Source organism: Dryas octopetala, chromosome 1, assembly GCF_963921425.1.
Source record: "Dryas octopetala chromosome 1, drDryOcto1.1, whole genome shotgun sequence".
Lineage (NCBI taxonomy): Eukaryota > Viridiplantae > Streptophyta > Magnoliopsida > Rosales > Rosaceae > Dryas > Dryas octopetala.
In genome coordinates this window covers 18428105-18440666 of record NC_141366.1, presented here as the reverse complement: position 1 = coordinate 18440666, position 12562 = coordinate 18428105, and the positions used below count along the sequence as shown (strand labels likewise).

The 12562-nt window shown below is 36.4% G+C and overlaps 1 protein-coding gene and 1 pseudogene across 2 annotated transcripts; one reads left to right on the top strand and one right to left on the bottom strand.

The window, feature by feature from the left end:
• Positions 1 to 3804: 3804 nt before the first annotated feature.
• Positions 3805 to 4635, top strand: LOC147298809 (protein NRT1/ PTR FAMILY 2.7 pseudogene; annotated as a pseudogene).
• Positions 4636 to 5069: 434 nt separating this feature from the next.
• On the bottom strand, positions 5070 to 12248 carry HDS (4-hydroxy-3-methylbut-2-enyl diphosphate synthase). 2 transcript variants are annotated; one of them, XM_086240680.1, is made up of 20 exons: positions 12104 to 12248; positions 11361 to 11590; positions 10834 to 10991; positions 10473 to 10579; positions 10279 to 10379; positions 10121 to 10197; positions 9670 to 9789; positions 9340 to 9570; positions 8853 to 8969; positions 8673 to 8747; positions 8498 to 8575; positions 8274 to 8333; positions 8109 to 8171; positions 7797 to 7941; positions 7418 to 7556; positions 7192 to 7269; positions 6954 to 7113; positions 6761 to 6859; positions 6547 to 6651; positions 5070 to 5397 (listed from the first exon to the last, which is right to left on the bottom strand). In XM_086240680.1, the coding sequence occupies exons 2-20, from the start codon at positions 11566 to 11568 to the stop codon at positions 5296 to 5298; spliced, it is 2223 nt and encodes a 740-aa protein (XP_086096806.1). In that variant the 5' UTR covers positions 11569 to 11590; positions 12104 to 12248; the 3' UTR covers positions 5070 to 5295. The 2 variants fall into 2 exon arrangements, with proteins under 2 accessions (XP_086096806.1, XP_086096808.1); XM_086240682.1 differs by lacking the exon at positions 12104 to 12248 and adding an exon at positions 11946 to 12086.
• Between the last annotated feature and the right edge of the window lie 314 nt (positions 12249 to 12562).

Sequence of the window (12562 nt, the reverse complement as noted above, 5' to 3'; positions counted from 1 at the left end):
ATGATGACTCTTTGCCTGAACTCAAATGAAGTTTATATAGGGCTTAATGTATCTTGACTTAAATAAAAAGGAAAGTAAACTCAATATAGGGAGGGTGTGAAACCGTGTTGATAGTAGAACAAACAAAGGTTTTTTGTGTAAACTCAAAATGGCCAGATAAAAGAAAGAAATACTAACTCAAGGACAAAGCTAGAGTGCAAATAGGATTTTACCCAACAAATATTAATCAAGGAGTGTATAATGACCTAGATATTTCAGAGTACCATAACAAAAGTTGGAAGTAACAGATCTAGAAAGCAAAGTTCATTAAGCACAAAACCTATGAGGGAAATACAAAAATTGCCTTTAGAGTATTCATACAAAACTTACAATAAAACAATAAAGGAAAGCAATAAAGACAACAACATCAAGTAAAAATAAGCTTGAGATAACAGTAAAGAACTGTTCAATGACAGTGATTACTTGAAAGACAAGTGAATTACAGAAACTAAAATAAAATGACTAAGAAAGAAGTTGCTTTAAATATTTAAATGCTCTTATACGCACACAATAAGGTGTCGGTAACTATACCATAGTTGTGTATTTTTTTTTCTATTTATGTTATTTTAGACAATGAATTGAAATTCTATGGTGGGGTGGGAATTCAAGTATTGCTGATGCTTTTACGTGGTGGTTATTATGTTAGGAGTTGGTTGCGACTGGAGCCAATTCATGGGGCCTATTGTTGGGGTGATATCTTAAAATGACCAAACACATATGTGTACTTTCAGGATAGTAACTTACTAACAACATATTTCATTGTAAATTTGTGATCAAACTACGAGAAATACCAATTAATATATGAAGAGAGTTAAAACCTTCTTACGTGCGAGGCAGTGAGGCACCCATTTCATTTCTTCGATCTTTGATTCATTTGGATCCATTCTCTTCTTGCTTCTGTCAGTTTAGCTTTTTTTTTTTGGTGACATAGTGGGCTTCAAGCCCAAAATAAACAAACGACTACATCGGGATGGACCTAGACTTAACAAGGCCCAACAGATCTTCAGGACGTCATTTGGGCTTTTTACTTTAATAGATGAGGTTGGTTAGTTGTAGACTTGTAGGGAGGGTTTTGCTCAGTAATTGTCCTTCTTTAGCCCCTCCCCAAAAAAAAAAGAAACTATTTTCCCCACCATAGATAGCAATCATAGCATTTTCAGGTCGGGTCACACCACTGGCCATGATGGTCAACGGTTTTTTTTTCTTCTTTTTCTTTTTGAAATATCTAAATTTTGCAAAACAATTAGAAAAAGATGATGAAAGATAAAACAATAATTTCTTTGGAGAAAAAAATTATGTGCGGTCGAGAATGAAATTGGTAATACAACACACACGGAAGCTAGGATTGATAGTTTTGGAGTTGACTGATATCTCAACGAGAGCCAAAAAGAGTCCCTTTATACAATTACTACAGAGTATTACACACAAATGCAACTATATATATGAAAGAAACCAATTGGTTTGTATAGTTGGTATCTAAAATTTGAAGATTTATTTTGGTGCATATAGTATTACTCAATATTTTATACTTATCCTTCACACAAAAAATCACAGCACACAGCCAAATGCAAATCTTCCCCTCTTTTTTGACCTCTTGTAGAAAAAATGAATAATTGCTTTCATTTTAAATAGTGGACGCACCTAAAATTTAAAAAATTATAAATATTGATCATGAGGAGATAAGACAATTGTATATTTGTATGTGGGATGGTTTGTGGGAAAATTCAAAAATTACTGGGAAATGACTTAATTTATTATGTGGGTGGCGAGTACCTTTTTAAAAGGAAAAGAAGCTATGGTAAGTAAATGACAAAATTGTCTTAATTAATCAAATAAATGTTGGTAATGTATAAGAAAAGGAAGAGGAATAATGTTTAAAACGATTAGAAAAATACAGCAGAAGAGAAAAATCTCCGATTTATAAATAGCATTGATGATGCATGGCTATATATATAGATTTAAATTAGACCATTCAGGTGCGAACGTTCGCACATAACGCTGAGTGTTCGGTAAGAAAATTTCGGAGTTAACTCTAATATAATGCCTATACAAAAATTATTATATATCCTAGGAGGGTATGAAGTGAATTCGTCGGCCCATACCTTAAAAAATGGGCAGAGGCAAAAAGTGATCGATTTGTTTTAAAAAAACTTCACCAAGTTCTCAACAGTGTTACCGAGCACTCGGTAGCACATTCACACTTGAACGGCTCTAATATTTAGAATATCTGCTTTGTTTTGTTTTTATTCATTTAAATTCTAACCATATAATATAAATTCAATAATTTATATAACTCCACTCATACATAATAAATGTTGCGAATCAATTTTATGTTTTAGATAAATTAAATCCTATACAATACATATTTTGAGTGAATGTAATTGTCCGATTATATTAAGGCATGCAGTTTCAGTGGGTTGATATATATGTTGAATAATATACCACGTCACTACAAGTCTAAAAGTTGCAAGCATAAATACAGCAGCAAACTTTGAGGCAGCTTCATTAATATAGTTGACCCTTCAACATGGATGCCTCCCTCAGCTCCTACAATGATGAAGCCTGCATGTCCTCAGATTCTCTCTCTCTCTCTCTCTCTTCTCTCTCTCTCTCTCTCTCATTAGCGTTATATACAGTCTTTATCTATATGTAATTACTTGATATAAATTAATGTTAACCCACTACACCTAACGACTATACATGTAAGAAGGTGATATCCTGTATATATGTTGAGCAGGGGGGTTTGATAGGATTGACAGTTGCAGCCGGAGGATGGCTCTCAAATTTGATTGTATATCTGATTCAAGAATTCAATATGTAAAGAGCATTGATGCTGCTCAGATTTCAAACGTGGTTGGCGGTACTACCAGTTTTTTCCCTGCGACTTTTAATACTTTTTGCAATAAAGTTAGAAGCTTGAAAATTTTGTACGTGACAATTATATATAATCTTTCTCTCACGATGTATATGTGAATTCCATCATATAAATACAGGTTAATTCACATATATGTTATGATAAGAAGGTCACATGTCTTCATCATATACAATAATTTTTCATATATATAACAGATGCGACTAAAGTACAAATAGTACTTCCGATCTTATTTGCCGAATAGTTTGCTTGCTAGATTGAGACCACATGATACTTTTGTACGTTGATGTGTACTTATTACTTTATTATTTATCATGACCAACTGTTAATTAACACATCAACTGTTACATTATATGATTATATCATTATATATATGATAAAAAAATGTGGTGTATTTTGCATTACTCCTTATTTTCCCCGGCTAGCTAATTATAATAATTACTTAGGCAACATAGTTATGTATCACAAATATATGGACCCCAAGCTAATTAACTAGCTGGTTAAACTCCACATTTGATCTTGCTATCTAGCTTGGGTGTTTATGCCATGGTAGGCCTAAAGAGGCTCCTTTTTGTCCTACATCGGTTTTGTACACAGGAGAGGGCTTTCCAATCTCCTATATATAAGAGTCGTGTAGAAGAGATGTTAGCTAGAAAGGGATCTATCTCTTATAAATATTTGTCTCTAAACATCAGTATCAGCCTTACATGCATTACATAACAATATAAAAGATATAAGGCATCGATCTACACTCATAACCAATCCAATTGATTTTTGGTTTGGTTGCTCTACAGTCTACACCCATAACAATATAAAAATGTAGTATTGGAACAAACAGTCAATTCACGTGCTTGGCTCAGTCACATATATGAAAGGCTGCACGTATATGAAAAATGAACATTGATGCCCTTTTTGTATGCAGGTCCCTTAACCGTGCAGCACAGAAAATTGAGGGAGACATCAAGTCAGATGGTTCCATTGCAAAACCATGGAGACTATGCACAGTGCAACAAGTAGAAGATTTCAAGACCCTTGTAAGAATTTTGCCATTAGCAGTCTAATCCTGCTTGACAATCCTGCATGGTGAGAGCTCTCACCATGGACCGTCACCTTGGGCCTCATTTCAAAATACCAGCTGGGTCTCTTATAGTCCTTGTTCTAGTCTCCACTACCATCTCTCTCACCCTTATTGATAGGTTCTTATGTCCCACATGGCGGAAGCTGACTGGTCGGTCTATGACATCCCTCCAACTTATAGGATTAGGCCACGTGTTAAACATGCTCAGCAATGTTGTTTCAGCACTAGTTGTGTCAAAAAGGCTTGAAGTAGCCAAGGCCAGTCTGGTGCTGCTAAAGATATTGTCCCCATGTTGGCCTTGTGGCTTTTCCCACAGTTGGTTTTGGTAGGCATGGGTGAGGCATTTCACTTCCAGGACAAGTTTCATTGTATTACCAAGAAATTCCAGCTTCCCTACGAAGAACATCGACGGCAATGATGGCGTTGATTATCGGGATCTCGTGTTATTTAAGCACAGGTTTGATTAATGTGGTTCAAAGGGTTAAGAGATGGTTACCAGACAATATAAACAATGGGAGGCTAGATAATGTGTATTGGATGTTAGTTCTGCTGGAGGTGCTTAACTTTGGTTATTATTTGGTGTGCCAACTTGTACAAATATCAAAATGTAAAGGGTGCGGATGGTAGTCCTGGCTCTGATAAGTGATCCATGTTGTTCGTGGATAAACCCACTACTTGTCTAAGGATTTAACAATAATTTGTCCGATATGGTGATCCAAATAGCATTACTCTATCTTAATATATGTGTACTGACCAGGACATGCTTACAATGACCAAGACTATCACACACAAATGCAAGAATCAATTGCTACAAAATGCCTTCACCAAGACAGAAAACTTAAATAAATAAACTTGCGTGCAACAGTTGTATACAACCTATCTCTCACATTCAAATTCTTCCATGTCAGTTACACAACCAGTTTTGTGAGAGAGAGGTTGTATGAATTTCTTGTTGATAAGATAGAATAGCAAAAGCTGGTTATCTATGGAAAATGATACAAGTAACAAGTTAACTGATGCATGCATCCACAGGAAATATAAATAGCTAGACTTTTAATTTGCATCATCTACCACACAGTCTAAACCCTAAAATTTTCATTTATCAATGGGAGAATTACACTGTTGTTTTGTATACTAGATGAGGTACAATTTACATGTTACCGCTGCAACTTGGTACAAATTTATGCACTGCAGCTTACATGTATTGCTTTCAACTGTGGGGACTAAAAGTAAACAACATAATGGGGACAACCCTCCCTCTTGAATGCCCTCTTATTTCCATCTGCTGATTAGTGATTACTAGATTTTACTCCTCCGCAGGAGGGTCAACCCAGCGGCCATGATCTTTGATTAGCTGGATCAAGGCATCGGTTGCATGCTCCATCTCAATTCCACGCTTCACCACAGTCTGAAACAAAATTCAACCTCACATCAAGTTCACCCGCTTTTGATGATTGGAAACGTATCATAATCGTGATTAAAAATAAGGTTGCAAACAGATACTATCACAACTATTCAAAAGTTGAAGTACTTAATATGACTTATTTTGCTCCAATATGAGATGAAAAAGATAAGACTTATTCACACCATTGCCCCCTGTAAGATACACTTTTTTTCACTTTGCCCCCTGAAACTTAAATCCTCTCAGTTTGCCACCTGAACTTCACAAAGTTGTTGCAAAAGACCCTATGCCGTTAACTCTGTCAATTTTTCCGTTAAAATAACTGACATGGCACCTATATGGCATGAGTGAGACCCTTTTTTAGTTATGTAAGATCCATGTAGACAAGCAAAATTATAAAAAATTGACATGGATCTTATTATTTTTAGTTTAAAAATTATTTTTTTTGTCTACATGGATTTTACATAACTAAAAAAGGGTCTCACTCATGCCATATAGGTGTCACGTCAGCTATTTTAACGGAAAAATTGACAAAGTTAACGGCATAGGGTCTTTTGCAATAACTTTGTGAAGTTCAGGTGGCAAACTGAGAGGATTTAAGTTTCAGGGGGCAAAGTGAAAAAAAGTGTATCTTACAAGGGGCAATGATGTAAATAAGCCAAAAGATAATGTCCAAATCTTGTTGTTCCCATGGAAAATTTAACTGAGCTAAGATTGGAAGATGCAGAACTAATTGAAATTGATAAAGAATGCGGTCTCAAAGATCTTGCAGCATTATAGAGATACCGAAAAGATATCATAGTAATGAATGCAAGTATAAGATAAAAATGAATGTGTTGGTTTTGGATTGGAGCTTCTACCACTTAATGACAAAGGGTCTAAACTGGGCAAAGCAAGACCTACACCAACCCAATCCCCACTCGAAATTTGAGCTAGAGGGAGCTAGGATTGAGATTGGGTTGAGCTGAGTTGGGGGTCAGAACGCCCAAACAAAACCCAAATTAAGAGTAGGGTAGGGCCTACCCGCCCAACTTACACCCCTATGAATGACGGGTGCTAACCTGTACCCAGTGGCATAACTTATTTGGGCAAATTATTACAAAACATTGTTTCAACTAAACCCATATTAAATTTCAAGCTGGAAAGAGGAAATACCTTCCCAACATAAAGGTCAATCTTTCCAGGAGCACCACCAACATACCCAAAGTCTGCATCAGCCATCTCCCCAGGTCCATTTACAATGCAACCCATGATTGCAATCTGACAAAGGAAATAGAGAATGAATAACCCAAACCATTGGATTACTGAAAATAAAAGAAGTTTTCCCTTCAAGATAATTTAGTCACAAAGGAAAGAATAAGGTAATTACTGAAACGCCAGGCAAGTGTGATGTCTTCTCCCGTATTTGTGCACTTATTTCTTGAAGGTCAAACAAAGTTCTGCCACATGATGGGCATGAGACATACTCCTGAAATAGAATTAGGCATGTACAACCATTATTTAAGACCATCACGTCTTCATGATATGTCAAATTCTGTTACATACCAAAAGAAAACTCCTACCGTCTTTGTGTTCCGCATTCTACATCCTTGTAGTAAATTGAAAGATGTATTTCTAAGGAAATCAAAATCCTTGTCTGGGGCTTCTAATAGGACACCATCTCCAAGTCCATCTACTAAAAGGGCCCCCGCATTGGTACCAGCACCAATAACCAAGTCATCCCTGCACAAAAAGGAATTAAGCCAGAAGTACTAATACCATGTACATCTGACACAAAAGAAGGGTCGATTTTGTAATTACCTATGAATTCCACTTGGAAACTGAATATGGTGTATCACAGGAAAGTTTAGAGCATTGTCTCCCAGATACTCAAATAGCCTAGAGCAACATAAACTTCAAATTATCAGGAGAAGGAAAGATTGAAGCATCTAGGCAAATGCCTAGCTGAATTGGAACCCTTACCATTGCAATTTTGTCTCGATAGATAGTAATTTATGTGCAAATTATGGAAACATATCGTTATTACCTCCTTGCTGCATGCACTCGGCTTATTTTATCTTCACCAAAAGGCAGATCATGGAGAAGCATTGTAGCATCAATGTCTTTGAGAATTTCCAGCACTTCATAGGGTTCGTCACCACGTACCGAGACAACCAAGCGTGTACCTGGGAGATAATTGATTCACATAATAAGAATTTCAGGCTATATAATCAGGGTAGCCTTTCCCATCACAAAACCCTTGCCATCCGTGGTTGGAACCAGACCACCCCATCTTAAAGGGGAAGAAATACCAATTAACATCAAAGGCCACTGGTAAAACATATCTACCTACAAAAAGAATAAACATTGGAAAAGAATATGTTCAATGCAACATCAGTACTCAGAAATCTGTAACAAAGCTGCACCTTCTGGCAAAAGCTTGTATGCACCACTTGATAATTCCTTCAAATTTACCAGAACCATGGCATTAGGCAACGGCTTTGTTAGCTGCTCTTCTAATGGCGTTAAAACACCCATACTTACATCCATCAACCTTTTGAGAGCTAGTCGCTGATCAAATACAAACAATATTGCCACGTCATCCCATTCTTGCAGTGAAATAACAAATAAATGCAGTTTACTGCCCAAACAACATGTTAAGGACTAAATGATAGAGAGAGAGAGAGAACAAATATCATTGCCAAAAATAATGAAGAAAAGTTCAGTAGGATTCTCACAGCATTATCATCATCAACTGGTGGAAGTTGTCTCAATAATATTGAGTCAACCGTCGCAAGATCCTGTATCAACAGAACTAACCATGTCAATGAAAATCCCAGTAAATTTAGATGTTATACAATCTCTCATGCTATAAAGTGTAAAATGGAATAATAATAATATACCTTAAAGGGCATGCCCACAACAAGTTTTGCTGCAAGTGACTTGTACAGAAGCTCTGGCGTCTACGAAGAATGGAAAAGGTTAATGTACTTTCTGAAAAATTTAGAACACAATTCACTCCCCACCCCACCCCACCACAAAAATTAAAAAAAATTAAAAAAAAATTAAAAAATAGACAACATGGGAGGCAAGAAATGGAATAAAGGATGTAAGATGTCAGCTGTACCTTCAACTGATCAAGGGATACTGACATGAGAACAGAGCCATCACGGTGCAGGACACCTCTATAATCCACCTCCTCACCCTGTGTTTTGATGATGTATCAAACCTCTGTTAAGAGAAAAAAAAAAAAAAAAGGATGAAGCACAAAGTGATTCTATATCAAGATCATAGAGGCTGACCTCCTTTTGCATCGGCAGTTGACCAGATCGACGCTGAAAATCAAAATAATGTCGGTGTTTCTCTTCAAATGGAACCTGATACAAATAATGCCATCAAGAAAGCTGATAAGGGTTTCAATTTTTAAAAATAAAAGAGTATCAAGCATGTTAATCATATGACATGATAACGTAAAATCCTACCACTCCTTGCTGAAGATCAGCTGCTCTCTTACCAAGGTTGGCCAATCTTCTGCAGGGATCTATCTCCTCCTCTGGTGCTTCAGTGAGAGAAACCCTGATTGTATCACCCAAACCATCCTGCATACACAATTCCAGATTTCCATTATGGCTAGACACATTTTATGAATGTAATGCTTCTTAGGATTCAAAGTTAACTTCAAACAATTAATGAAGCGCAGGCTCACGCACACACATAGATGAGCTAACCTACAATCTATCATAGGCACAGTTTGCATTTTATAGTAAATGCAACATTTATTCTTAAAGTCAGCTACAACCTTATGAAGGTTGTTAGATAGCATATCACTGGAAGTAAACCAGGATAATCCATAAAATGTTGATGATTTTGAATTGAATCCATCACAACACCACAATATAAAAATTCTGCCGGAAGCATTCGTCCAGAATCATCCATTCCATGTGAATGAAGCCAAGATCAGAATATTACCTGAAGAAGGGTCCCAATACCAATTGCAGATTTCATCCGTCCATCCTCACCTTCTCCAGCTTCAGTAACTCCCAAGTGTAATGGATAATCCCAGCCTTGAACATACATTTCAGCCACAAGCAGACGATATGCCTGGACCATGATAACTGGGTTGCTTGCTTTCATTGAAAAAAGAAAATTATGGTAGTCCAACTTCCGGCAAATCCTTGCAAACTCAAATGCAGATTCAACCTGTTTGAGGAATGGCATGTAGATAACATCCAATGAGTTTGTAGGTAGAGCATAAAGGTCGAAATATTTTCAGCAAAAAGACGGAAGATATTTGCTCACCATTCCTCTAGGGGAATCCCCATAGTAGCTCATTATACGATCTGAAAGGCTCCCATGGTTTGTTCCAATACGCATTGCTCTTCCATACTTCTTACATTTTTCAACCAATGGAGTAAAAACCTGGTGCAGTTAATAGTAAAGCCTTCATTACATTAAGAAAAAATTAAATGCGAACTCAACATCTGATAATGATCAATCCCTCTTTATGGAGCAAGGTTTACTTTTAGATAGACCAAACTTTCTGCAAATTTAAAGTAAGATGAGACATGATACGGAAGTGACAAATGCAATGGTTATTAATTTTTGCGAGCTCAACTGCCCCACCGACAATGATGTGCTTATACAAACTTTAATGAATAGAAGTAGTCAACATGAGTTTCTCACAGAATATTGTGTGCTTGTAGTTGTAAATTTTAGCAGAGGCCATCAATTTATAGATTTATGGATAAACCTGCTCAATGTGCTCAAGTTCTTTCTGATAGTCATCTTCTGTGTACTCTAACTTCTCAAACTGAGCCCGTCTATCAGCTGCAATAAAAAACCTCAATGAGTCCACAAACATTACCTTCAAATAGGAAAAGAAAACAAAATGAATGGTGAGCTGTGTACCAAAATTTCCAGGGTTGACACGAATTTTATCAAAGCATTCAGCAACTCGCAACGCAACAGAAGGAGCAAAATGAATATCTGCCACCAGAGGTATATTGTAACTGCACATATATATTGTAACAAAGTCAACCTCTATACAACATATGGAGTGAAATCTTTAAATGCCCAATGAGATTACAGTCAATCAGGCCTACTTTTTCTGCACCAGGGAATTTTTAATTTCAAAACAAGCATCTGCTTCTTTCTTCCCTTGCACTGTTATCCGAACAATATCTGCTCCCTTGTCTGCTATTCTCATTACCTACCAACAGAACGATCGTTATAATGAAACAGCTCGTACCAGTGACAACAAGGCAGTAGCTTTCAAAAATTTCAGCTGATTTAGTTGTCCTTATTTGTAGAGCTCATAATGTTAATAAATTGCCAGTAGAAAAGACATTGTTAAGTCGGTTTTTAGAAGAAAATGATCATATCAATGATGTCATACTAACACATCATGGGCTACTTCAAGAATGGTTTCAACATATATCTGAAGTGAAAGGGAAATTAAAGAACCTGTTCAACTGTAGCAGCAACATCCTTTGTGTCAGTTGTGGTCATTGTTTGAATCTTTATGGGATGCTCACTACCAACAGCCACATTGCCAATCATCACTGTCCGTGTTTTCCTCCTGACAGTTTTATGTATTGATTCACAATACTTTTGTCTAGGAACTACATTCAGAAAACAATTTATTAGGTGAAATGAAAGAAAGCCAAAAGGTAGAAAGACATACTTTTACACTGATATCTACTAGTCTACAAGTAGTGACAGAGGTAAGGCTTAGCTCAATGAATCCTAATACAATTATTTGGCTCAGTTGAATCCTAATACAATTAACTAATGATAACTATATTACTTTCTAATTCAGCATTTCTGAGAAACCAGAAAACAATGCAATAGAAAACATAGTAATTATAACACATCTGCTTTTCCATTCATCCAATTTCTCGGCTACCAAAAATATTTCAAGGACCAAAACACCACACATGTATTAAAAAAAATGGGGCGGAACAACATTAATTCATAGGGAGTTTAATAACCTAACAAAGGGCTGCCTTCAGATGCTGGCCGGAGTTCAGCAATATCTGATCTACGATTCGAGTTCCGTATCACTGAAATTCTTGTTCTCCCAGACTTGAACCTCTTCAAATCAGAAACCCTCACAAAATCCATACTTTTAGCAAATCCTAACCTCGAGTCCCTGCCTTTCAGGCCCGTAAAGGAAGCTGGTACAGCTCCGGTAGCCATTTCCACCACCGCAAAGTTGTACCTTCACAATCCCAAAGCACAATTTGCTAGAAATTTAGTTAACTCATCATTTTTATATCAAAACTTAGAATTAATATTCCCCAAATAATAGTGTTTCATAAATAAATTAACGCAGAAATGCCCGGCTCAGTAAAACAAGTTTTATTTGAATCATGAACCAACTATATATAAAGGAAAAAAAAAAAAAACTTGAAAAATGATTTTCCTTGCTGTTTTCTCAGCTTTCCCAGCAACCAAACAGTAAATGATTCCATCACCTAATCACACTCACACCAACGGAATTCCTTTTCTTTTAGCAAATTTCGCAAAAAAAAAAATAAAAAATCACAGAAGTAACACACAAAAACAAAAATCACCTCCAACGGGTCAAACTGAAAGCACCCAGAACAGAAACGTATGCTCTTGAAAAAACCCAAAAAACGTTTTACAAAAACAGTAATCAGAGCGAGCTTAAAAGGAGGCTGAATTGGTGGACACGTGGAGTGCTCGAGTATGTGATCATGGTTCTGTTTACCTTAATAATCAACCAGTCAGCTACTGAGAGTGAAAGGCGAAGGCTCTGGACTCCGGAGAAGGAGAAAAAAACTGGTGGTGGAATGGGAGTGAGTTGTCGAAAACCCAGAGGCCTCTCTCTGTCTCCTGTTTTCTATGGATTTTTGGAAATTTGTATTATTTTGTGGGCGTTTGGGCGTTTTGGATTGAAGCAAATGGACAAAACCGTTTCTTTTGGTATCTAATTTTTCGGTAAATGCCTGTTTTGGTATCAAATTTATAGGTGCACACATTATTTCTTCATTATGGATCAACAAACGAGAGAAACGCTAGATGTCTACTTGCTTTTTCTCCGATGTTAATTTTGTAGTACAGTCTTTTATTTTGAAATTTGAATAGTTTATTTTCTAGATCACTCTTTAAAATTTATTTTTATAAAAAAATTAAAGGTCCATTGACTTTAGGTACCAAATTATAATGT

Excerpts from the sequence above, each read along its gene's own strand:
- HDS (XM_086240680.1), bottom strand. The coding sequence starts at position 11,568 with ATGGCTACCGGAGCTGTACCAGCTTCCTTTACGGGCCTGAAAGGCAGG. Across the intron at positions 10,992-11,360 it reads TGAAGGCAGCCCTTTGTTAG|TTCCTAGACAAAAGTATTGT; the intron begins GTTATTAAACTC and ends TTCTGAATGTAG. Across the intron at positions 10,198-10,278 it reads TGTCAACCCTGGAAATTTTG|CTGATAGACGGGCTCAGTTT; the intron begins GTACACAGCTCA and ends TTTTTATTGCAG.